We start from the raw sequence: 11,764 nt of genomic DNA on the forward strand, positions 1-11,764 counted from the left end.
CCTAAAGACAAGAACATACCGGAACAAGTATTCACAACTAGATTAGGCATGCGCGTGCTGCAGCAAAAATACGGAGACAACTCAGCAAATCTGAATTGAATGTGAAGGGATGTACACAGTGAGACCTGTAGATAACGCACACTTTTCAGAAGTGCTTGGATTTAAAGTGGACGGAATCATCAGCCACTCAGCAGTTGAGTTAAGCAACACACATTTAGAGTATTGGTGGGGGAAAAAAGCAGCGAACAGATTGATACGACCACATCCGAGGCAGACATAGCATTACAAGGCAAGCGGAGCTTTGAGGAGAAGATAAAAACATTGAGGAGGTGCGAACAAATATGCTAGTAGGAAAAGCCTGACCTGCATACCTGCTAACTCAAGCAGACAGGGTGACGGTTTTTCACCGCCTCATTTCAAAGTGTATGCCAATAAATCGACACGATCATCTCCGGCCGTCCACGTGTTCGCAAACTCGATAATGCGAAAATTTCAAGCTGTTTACAGGTCAGCTCCAATGCTCTGAGAAACGCTCGTGTTCACGCAGAGAAGCCGAAAATGATCCGAGGCCCGCTTCTCTGCACCGTGAGCGTGCACTTCACGGAGACGAGTTTGTTGCCGGAGGACGGAGAGTGCGACATCATCTTCTACGAATCGTTCTACGTGAAGAACAGACCATCCGATTGGAAGGACTCGGGTCTGGACCACTTCTTGAAGCTCGGGCGCACCATGCATCGGACCAGCGTCGGCGCCTCCTTCTCCCCAGTGTGAGTTTGACGACGCAGCGTTATGAGAGTGTTCTATCTGATCCGCGAACTTCGTCAAGTTTAAAGATTGCTGGGTCACTGAAGCCACGAACGGCGCGAGCAAAGCTGGTAGCCACATTTCGAGACGATTTGTCCAACTTCTATGCCTTTCAAACATTTTCGTGTCGCGCGAGACCTTTCGTCGAAGGAAAACCACGAGAGGGCTGTAGTTTACCGCTCTTCACCAGCCGGTAAGTGGAATACCGCAGCTCGTTGCAGTGGTAGCTGTGCGTGCTCTCTAGTACAACTCTGCGTGAGATGCCGCTACCAGCGTTGCTGCTACACTACACCTCTCCGTTAGCCCGGCATTATCCAACTGCATTGACAAGCTACACAATTCTCCTGCATTGCATCAAGGTGTTTACTGCATGGTGTCCATTGTGCACTCAAGTCCCGAAGGTGTTCGAAATGCAGCACGTGTAATAACTACACTGTATAAATACTCTCACGCAGCCCATGCGTGGCATATCCTATCATGTGGTAATATTAAGTGTTCTCGTATTGTCATATGAGAATAATGGATCTATGGAATGTGTATCAAAGGAGGGCTCTTTCTGATTTTTTTTCTCGCTAGGATTGGTCGTGCCAGTTAGAGTTATCCGCATAACAAAGGCGGACGTGCACTTATCGCAGCCAAGCAATCAGGTATCTGTTGCATCCGTGACTAGCAGAGCACATACTGAGGCTTTGCTGAACTTCACATTGTTGTTGCAGTGACCGTATCAAGGCCATTTTTTTTTCATCTGCCTATGCACCGTATGCTACTGCTCTCGCGGCAGCAACATCGAGGAAAGTAGTCTTTTCGACTGTGTTAGCGTTCTGGAAAGCGAGTTATATAGTTTCTTTTACTACCGCTTTCATTTTATTTTGGTATTACGGAAGTTAAGCCCATCGCAATATATTCGGCCTTCGTAATAAATTTGTTCATTTATAATCAAAACACGATTGGTTTTAAACTTACACTACGTGCTTCACATGTCGTTACTTCCCGTATTCTTTACAACAACAAACAAAGGCAGAGAGAACACATAAGCGAAAAATGCCTGTTGAGCAATGTACAAGGTGAAGGCGATGGGGCGGTGGTGGTGACAATGTACATGCGAAAGTGATCGTTCTTGGTGCTCACGACGCGTCCGGATTTAAAAATTGAGCCCCTTCGTCTCGCTTGATCTTTCTTACTTAGTAATTGAAATTAGAAGATTGTGAGGTCTGTGAGTTCGCGTTAGTGAGTCTGTGTTTTAACTGTGAGTAAGATGCAATTAGAACACTTATAGAAACGCGCTTCAAAGGCGGGAGTGTCATGCTTAACTCTCACCACGGCAATCAAAATCAAGGTCGTTCTAAGTCCTAGGGCTAGGGATACGTACTAGTGTTGACTGGAATCATTCATATAAAGATGTCTATTCGCCTAATGAACTGCAGGAAAGCTTTTTTTTTATTTGCACTCGGCCTCAAGTTTGCGCAAGCACTGCTGGAACCACATATAAATAATAATTGAAGCTGCTTCCTTGAAGACGTTCAATAGCGTAGAAAAAAAAAAGCTACTTATGCATTGCTCTCAACATAAAGATAATCGCTGAATAGAAATATTGTAGAAAGCAGACATACAAAAAGGAGTTCATGTATGTATTGTAAGAACTGCACATCTTGAGTCCGGTTTAGCTGTCGTATATATTCACCACAATGAAATTGGCCGGATTGCGCTTTTTAATTCGAGTAGAACAACAATGTCACGAACATGTTTCTACTAATTTTATAAGTTCTACGTGTATTCGTTCATTTGTTGCCTCATCGAGACTTACATCTAAATATTCCTACGTCAAACCTGTTATCAAACAAAATATCCTGCCCCCCCCCTTTAGAGGGGAGCAATCGTTACTCAACCTCCCTGCGATGGCCGAAAAGAGCTTTTTCTGTTTACATTCCCACAAAAAAATATGAGTATGCATGAGATCAAGATGGCTCTTGAACATTACTTTCATCTCTTTTATTATATTCATTAAAAAATCAAGACAACACAGAACCAGAGTTTTCAAAATATCAGTGACCAAAAGTGTCATTACCCACCGGCGCACGGTCACACACAATCGAGAAATGGCATAATTTTTATATATGAAATGACTCGCGCTTTCTTCCGTCTGAACAATTTTTTTTCTGCGTTCCTTTTTTCGTACGCGCAGCTATTTCTAAGGTATTCACAGAATCGTTGTTTGGTACGTGGCTGTAACTTTGGAAATCAAGATAGAAAGGATGCATACCGTACACGCCTCGGAGTGGTAGGCTGCGTATTTCTTTTGATAAGGCGGTGTTTTCTTTGAGGCTTACTTTGCGGTAATCACGCTGCCGTTGTGAATTGCGCCTTCCGTGGCGAAACATCGAACCTCTTACCCCGGGCATTGGTCGTGGAACACCCTACAGCAGAGAAATAAATAAAAGTAATAATACCGCTGTTTCGGTGACAATTCGTTATGGTCAAGCATCATTCCCGTTCTTACGGCTAAACTCACTCTGTCTGACTGAGACGTTTCTTTTTTTTTTTTTTTTTGACAGAGGAGGCCAGCTCTTCGCCGACGTAACTACACGTGCCCTATTTGACGGCCTCGATCGCCTGAGCCACTTGGGAGTCAAGCACTTCGGCATGATGAACGTGTACGGGGACTTCACGATCGACGCTGACAAACTCGCACAATGCCTCACAGTTCTGAAGGTAGCGCCTTGAAATTCCTTCTCTTTAAGCCATTATCTGGCAAGATGCGAAAGACTTTGCCTAGAATTCCTTTATTGATTCCATTTTTCTTCGGGATGCAAAAAAGTACATACTAAATAAAATATAAAAACGTTTCTGCAATGACCAAGTGCTCTTGCATTAGGCCAATACGCACCGTGGTAGCCCAGCGGCTACGGTGTCGCACTGCTGAACACGAGTACGCGGGTTCAAATTTGTGGCTGCGGCGACCGCATTTGAATGTTGTCAAAGTGCAAAAGTACCAGTGTGCATGCATTGGGCTGCACTTTAAACATCCCCGGAGGGTGCATATTGCCAAACTGTATTTCACATAATTGCAATACTAAACAAATAATTTTGTCCGGAATTCACAAAGGCGATTCAGGGCAGAATCTCGGGCACAAAGCACGAAAAGCGTGATAAAGCCTTAAACGGCTGCACAGAAATTTTGTAGACTGTCATTGTGCATCGCTTACGCGATTATTATCAGTTAAAGAACACTTAATTCCTTGTGTGTTCGTAGGACACTCCTCTAAGCACATAAAAAATGACAGTGTGCTTAACAAAGGAAACGATACATTGTGACGAGAGTACGAAAACCATGTGCGCTAAACAGAGGGCGACGAAGACTGCAGGCTTTTTCACCTAAACATGCCCTGTGGCTCGATGTCGACATTTTTGTGAAGATCAATATTGAACGGGTAAATAAATATAAATAAATTTAAAGGCGCGCACTTATATTTGAATGCGTTCTGTTCTCGCAGAAGATTTTGCTAGGCCAGGAACATTGTTGAGCTGCTAGTTCAAAAAGTTAACTGTAGATAGCTTAACTGGAAAAATACATAGCTTTATACACAGTGAAGTTGCCACCGTACAAAAGTAAACACGTACGCACGTGTTTACTTTTGTACGATGGCAACTTCACTGTGTGTCACACAGTGAAGTGTGTATCACAAAAAACATGCACACAGGCTAATCAATAAGTAAAACACAGAGACACAAGGCATTCTGTAAAGTGCACACCACGAAAGGCGGATAACCATTGCTCGCTTTCCATCTTTCTTGCTTTGTCTATTTCTGATTCTTTAACCTTAGATAGTCGTGTGGATCGATGTGCAGGATCTTATGACGATCATATTCGAATCCTGTTCCTTTTCACGTTTCGTCAGTCGTCCGACCAGCACTCACGTCCCGTATTGTCGAAGGAATCAGATGGCGGTAAACAATAGATGAAAAAAAACAGGAATAGAAGTGAGTAATATGAATCATTACACCCTACCAGGCCATAAATAAGCTGTAATTATCTTAAAGGCCAATGTGAAAGACTGTAAGGGGACACGATAATCTTAAGTTCGCTTTAATATTTATTGAAACAATTTGGACCAAATTTGCCCAGGTAATGCACTTTAATAAGCAGCTCTTAGGAGCGCGTTCCTACGCCGAGCTTCAGTGCTGTTTCTTGTAACCGAGCGAACGAACACAGCGAAGAATGAAGGCGAACACGGAGCGCAGTGGCAGATGAAAGACCACGAGGAGGAAATCGGAGAAGGAGGGTGCAGCGGAACCATGAGGCGGAGAGCGTGAGAGAAAAAGCGCAGTGCCGCTCAAAGCGGACCTTGTGGCGACGATGGCTACGAGATGGCGCCAGAGTAGCGCACGTCCTCTGCATGGAAACAAAGCGCTGCCTGAGCGGAGTCTGTCGGCGGCGCCTGTTGTTAATCGCAGCTTTTTGTATGCGCGTCACCCACGCGCCGCTTCTCGCGATCTCACGATAAGCCAGGCAGTCACGCCGCACATCGCTCCATTTGCAATGTGCTGCAGGAGACAGATTGTCTGTGCCAGGAATTTATCGTGAAAACACGTATAGAGCAGCGCTCAAATTTTGCATTAGGGACTATCGTAAACATAGGCGAATTTTTTCACCACCTGTTTTAAAAAAGCAATTATTTCTTTCTTAAGGTAATTATATTGATATTCAAAACTAGAATTTCTTTTCTAAGTCCTAATTACGTAACAGAAAATTGCACACTTAAAGTACAGTACACGCAATCGAATCTGACTGCTCATACTGCGTGTAAGCCATGAGTCACAGTTTTAGGTCATATTAAAGTAAGGCTATAGGCAGTCAAATTTAGACTTAATATGCCCACTTTAATTCTATATAAAAAAAGTGTTAACATTGAAATCTTACTCGAATAAATTTTTTAACAAAATTTAATTCAGAACACACCGCATCCATTTATCTTTCTGCGAAAAACAATTTTAACGATAGCCCAATAGAACAAAACCCATTGCTCCTACAGAGCAGAAACGACATGAAAATTATTCTTTTAAGAAATTAAGAAAAAACATTCGAAAGGCGCCCCATCTATATTGCGACAAATATTTTAACAAGCAATTCATGTTAAGGTTCTTGGAGTTTTAAGCAATGAATCTTATGGATATGAAAGAAAGCTCTCGCAGTGAGAGAATGAGAAAATTGAAATTACAAATATAGGCCCAAATTTTCGTCCTTCAAGTGCAGATTTCCCCTTTGTTGAGAGACGCCTTTGTCCTTGGGTTCGTAGACGTCATTTCCGAAGGCTTGCTCACTGCGTGGATCGCAGTATTGGTCTCTAAAAGGTGTACATTCAGCACATTATTAAGGGCAAATTTAAAAGTAATGAGTCTGAGCTTGCGCTAATAAAATTATTCGCAAGCGGAATTGCACACGCAATGCAACATTGAAAATGTACACTTCAACCAAAAGCAACCTCACAATAGCAAACATTTCTTATGAATAAAAAAGAAGTTTTCTCAATTTGGCCCGAATTTCATGGAGATGTTCGTTCTTTGCTTCTTATTTATTGAAGGGAATGTATTAGGTATTCGCGCGAATGTTTCGTGGGAATGAAAAGTGGCCTAATTAGAAAGTAAATGTGTTGGTACTTGAAATCAAACCTGAGTAGATATTCGTTAGCTGGGTTTTCAGATGACTCCGTTGCAGTGATTCGAGTCGCCATTGAAAGTTGCGCGTTTCCCATAGCCCATCCTAATTGCATATTTAAGCACTAAGTATTCGTTTCACTGCTCACCCACTTAGTGCTTGAATCTGAGATAATTGGAAAGCTTAAACATGTGCGTTTAATTGAGAGATAGAGAAGTTGACAAATACGGCAGGAAGATTTGCTTTCAGTTATTTATTATATCAGCAATCTTAGCGCCCTCAAAAGTTTCCAGCAATTTTCTCTTGTGAACATGAAACAAACTTTGGTGACACAATATAGGTGTATTACACTGTGGCTATAAAGTAGCAGGGATACTTCCAAGTGACCCGCCGTGGTTGCTCAGTGGCTGTGGTGTTGGGCTGCTGAGCACGAGGTCGCTGGATCGAATTCCGGCCACGGCGGCCGCATTTCGATGGGGGCGAAATGCGAAAACACCCGTGTGCTTAGATTTAGGTGCACGTTAAAGAACCCCAGGTGGTAGAAAGTTCTGGAGCCCTCCACTACGGCGTGTCTCATAATCAGAAAGTGGTTTTGGCACGTAAAACACCATAATTTAATTTTTTTTTACTTCCAAATCAATGAACAGACGGTTCGTGTTTACAGTTGTGTGTTTCACGAAAGACAGTATAAAGTTAATATCGTGGAAGAGGTCATGAACGTTTGATAAGCCTTTATTTGTATCCCTGTGCGAAGATATGTGCTCTTGTACCATACATTACTCGTAAGGAGAACTTCCGTAGAATTACCAGAAGAGGAAGCTTCATCGCTCCATCGAATCCAATGCCGCCTATTCGAATACATCTGAAACGCAGAAATGTATTTTCGAGACAAGCTGTCCCTATATTTGAGCGAAATTTGTTGCATTTGAGAGTAAATAAAAGTCTAGTGACGGTAGTCAATTCATTGGCTCTAGAAGCGAAATTTCCACAGAAACCTGGAATGTTGCAAGAATTGTTGGAAATTGACAAGTTTTACAATATGCTAGGATAAGATAAATGTTCACTAATCGGTAACTCTGCAAAAAGTAGCACTTTTATGTAAAACGCATGCGTTAGACCCTCTTAAGTGTACAAATCTGGCACACATGGCCACAGGTTACATGAGTTTGTTAGAATGTTTACGAAGGTATCGCAACGTCGTACTCTGATTAGCGGTATGCCTGAAAATACATCAATTTTGTCCACTTGTGATGTATTAAGTAACGCAGTACAAAGAATAGGAGGATTGTTCTTGTTACTGAGTTACAGAGTTGTAAAAATGATAGTTTTGTTCTCGAAATTTTGCAATTCACAATTTTTATTTAAGAAGTCGATCAGATATTGTGCACCACTCGGCATGAAAAACGATTTCTTATTTCCAACTTATTTACACGTCAGCCGCCGAACTAAATCTTTCTGTTAGTAACAGCAGCCCCTAAGTTCTTTCTGAGCTGCTTCGGTCTTCAGCGCCTGGATAACTGCCTTCTCTTCGTCCTGAATGCTTTGCTTATTTATTGCACTTTTTATAACTCTCTGGTGAAGAAGTGAAATTGTCCAAAATTACCCGCTTTTTTTTTCTGTCACAGAGTATCGTGAACCACATAAAAAGCGTGACGCCAGGTGCTGTCATCCGCACGGCTCTCGGTGTACAGTTCTCTCGCCACTACAGCTTCTTGAGCATAGACAAATTCAGGTAGGCGGCAGTTTATTTTTCTATAATTTCAATACTTGTGCACCAACAGCTGTGACCTAGAAAATCAATTCAGCGTAAATTCAATGAAGGTTAATCTGTCTTGAGGTACATATTGAATAATAATAATAATGTTTGGGGTTTTACGTGCCAAAACCACTTTCTGATTATGAGGCACGCCGTAGTGGAGGACTACGGAAATTTTGACCACCTGGGGTTCTTTAACGTGCACCTAAATCTAAGCACACGGGTGTTTTCGCATTTCGCCCCCATCGAAATGCGGCCGCCGTGGCCGGGATTCGATCCCGCGACCTCGTGCTCAGCAGCCCAACACCATAGCCACTGAGCAACCACGGCGGGTTACATATTGAAGGACCGGGAAAAAAAAAAGACCAGGGTGTCTTAGATAGCTTGATTATAGTTCACAGCGCAGGAATAAAGTTCTGTTCAGCAAAGTCAATCAAGCGCTTGTCCGACACCGTAATTATTGCTAATAGTTATGCACGCTTCAGAACAATTACTGAGACCATCCTTTTGGAAAGATGTCGTTCATACCTGTAGGTGGACGAGATTGAGGTGCGAATACACATGGACTCTCTGTATTTATTTTCTAATTGCAATAAGCTTTCACTTGTTTGTACATCGCTCGTCCTTTGGGCTTCTCTTTTTTGTGTCGTTTTCCTATTATTGCTGCCGTTGTAATGAACATCAAAGAGCTAAACCAGTTTTTTATACCACAGCGCTAGAAAACGATGACGTACATATACCATAGAATCGCACAATTTTGATCACTAGGGTTCACCATGTCTAAGAAAAATCAAAACAAACTTGTTTTTTATATTGTGCCATCTCATTCTGATAAGGTCTCCAGAAGATTGAAACTGAAAGAATGCACATTACAACGTTGACATGCATAAGGGCCTATGGAACAATCGTCATTTTTAATTTTGCATAGACAGAAGACACACTCCCGAAGCAGTTATTTCGCAGGCGTTCTGCACCAACGAATAAATTTAGTCCCTCTGTAGAAGCACTGCTGTTTACGTTAAGCTGAGAAGCACGCGTTCCGGGCAACAGGCTTGGCGCTCCAGTTTGCGAATCTTGCGCCAACTAGACCTCCCAAAAGCATAATTACGACGACCTTGTTGTAACAACCTGCTGGTGCAAGTTCGTCGGAAGCAACAATCAATAGCGAAGAGTGGATTCCTTTTTCTTCTTTTGGCTCAACAATTACGAAACAGAAAACGTTTATAATGTATTCTGGCTGAAGAACTCGTCACAAGACGGAAGTACCAACACTGCTGCTATCGGTAATGTATCTTCTGTTCTTGTACTACATAGGCAAGTTGCAATGTGCCTACAGACGAACTAAATGCGTTTCCGATTGCGAGCAAATGTACGGCAGAGCTGATTTTCCGGTTCCTGACATATCTTTTGACCGGACGCAATAGAGTCCGAAGGCTGACAGCTTATTTCATCGCCTCCTTGCGATGTGGGAAGTGTGGTTTTATTTTATTTTACAGAGGCCGTCGTTGCAACACTTTTTTTGTATTTGTAATAAATTAACGACTAACTTGGACTGTGTTGTGGGACAATCCTTAGCCGCAAGAAAGAAGGAACGCAATAACTATTATGTCATCCATTCATATTTGGCGGCAAGTACTGTCATTTAACAACGCTTAAATGTAATAATCAGTTTCAGTAAACATTGCCATAATTGCTAAATGTAGTCATTTTAACTTTTAGCTTCCTCATAACTTTTTTTGTCTTCACATGAACAAGTGGAAGAGAGCAAGAAACTTAAATGCAGTTTTTCTTGCGTTAACTTCACTGCTTGGAATTCATGCTGAAATTTCGGTACTTATCTACAACAAATGCGGAAATGTTTACAATTTCTTATGCTACTCTTCCACACAATCACTTTCTGTTTGTCTAATCGCCCTGAGTCTTCTTTGTAAAAGTGAGGGTTATAAAATGAAAATTGGGTGAAGAGTGTTAAATTTCTAGCATATTACATTGAAGACTACATGCTATTACTGCAGCACTCGGGTATATGGTTCACAAATGGTATTGCAGTAAACAAATCTTACGCCTGTTTTGTTTTTAACAATGAGCGGATCATCAGCAGAAGTCGCTTAACTCAATATTTTCATTTAAATATGTGTGTGGACAGACGAGACAACCTAGACGAGAAATGCATGGATAAACAATAACCTATGTGGAGTGAGCCCGCAGTAGACTATGATTCAATACTCTTAATCTAAGTGAATGTCTCTAGAGTCTATTAGTCTTGAAATAAATATTTCGCTAGAATTCTTTAGAAAATATGTACGTGCAACGATTGTGAGCGCATATGGCTGCCCTGTAATAAGCAGTTGTCATCATCAGCGAAAAAAATGTCGTGTGCCGCATATCCATGCGGTTAGCTTCCCCAACGATGCACCGGTTGCTGACACAGGCACCTGCTAATATTAGCGCTAGGAAATAGTGCTTCGGTCAGTACTGATGCAGAACTGCGTCTAATTGTCGTGGTGATGTGAAATGCTCTATATTTCAGTAAAGTCTTTCGGCCTACGTACTACATAGCCATCACCCATATGTCAATCCCGCGTAGTGCCGACTCCAACTGCTTGGTCTTTCCAATGTCTATGATGAACACTACCGGGGCTCTTCAGGACCAGGAACTCGTAAACGGCACTACCTCGATTGTAAGTTTACGAGGTATTGTGTTTACATTTTTCTACAAACACATGAAGCGGCGGGAGATTTGACGAGTGTTTACTAAAACTCGTTTATTGTATCGAAGCAGTATTAAAAAATACTTGCGAATATCAAGCTTGCCTGCTTAAAAATCGGGTACTCTTCTATACAGTGACGCTTTGCTTAGAACGGAAGCTGCTACGGCATTATGTAAAATACCCTCCCGTATTTACCTTGATTTCGTTGAACACAAATGCGCGGTCCAGCTTGCTTGGGCTGCAAACAATCTGTACAAATGTAGCCTGCTTAATGTGTGGCTGCCTCAGGTAGAAATTGATATTGACAATTTAAAAATTAATTTCGCCTCATTTCTTGCATCTTCGGAAATGCGAAAAGAGCGCATCTCCAGAACCGATTAGGAATGTTTAATTCTTCCCTGTGTTTTGTTAAGTTCCAGGGGGTAGACTCTACGCCAGAATTCTGCACAGGAACTTGAGATGTGATAACAAGTTCATGTCGTGCAACTTCAGAACAACATATCAAGCCACACGAAGGATACGTCTAATGTAAAGCACCGTGAAAAAAAATATGCATGGACCATTTGCAATATGCCATGCTGACACCGAGTGCAACCCCCAAGTAGCTTACCTTCCAGACTGCTTTAGTATGACACGTGTTACACATATTCGAAATTACAGTGCAACTAGGCGCAATCGGAATCGTTTCAATGTGTATAGAGAGCGAGAGAGAGAACAACTTTATTGAAAATGCCTGCAGAATCGGTTAGGCTCCCTCCGCGCAGGGAGGACAAGCTATTACCGCGACGCGGCGACTACGTCAGTCTCGTGCGTTGTGCTCCTCGAGGTCTTGGTCCTTCG

General features: G+C 42.3%; 1 protein-coding gene across 1 annotated transcript; it reads left to right on the forward strand.

Moving 5' to 3' along the window:
* Window positions 1-550: 550 nt before the first annotated feature.
* LOC142590837 (uncharacterized) lies at window positions 551-3,525 on the forward strand. Its single transcript, XM_075703240.1, has 2 exons — window positions 551-767; window positions 3,357-3,525. The coding sequence occupies exons 1-2, from the start codon at window positions 559-561 to the stop codon at window positions 3,523-3,525; spliced, it is 378 nt and encodes a 125-aa protein (XP_075559355.1). The 5' UTR covers window positions 551-558.
* Window positions 3,526-11,764: the final 8,239 nt, after the last annotated feature.

Source organism: Dermacentor variabilis, chromosome 8, assembly GCF_050947875.1.
Source record: "Dermacentor variabilis isolate Ectoservices chromosome 8, ASM5094787v1, whole genome shotgun sequence".
NCBI lineage: Eukaryota > Metazoa > Arthropoda > Arachnida > Ixodida > Ixodidae > Dermacentor > Dermacentor variabilis.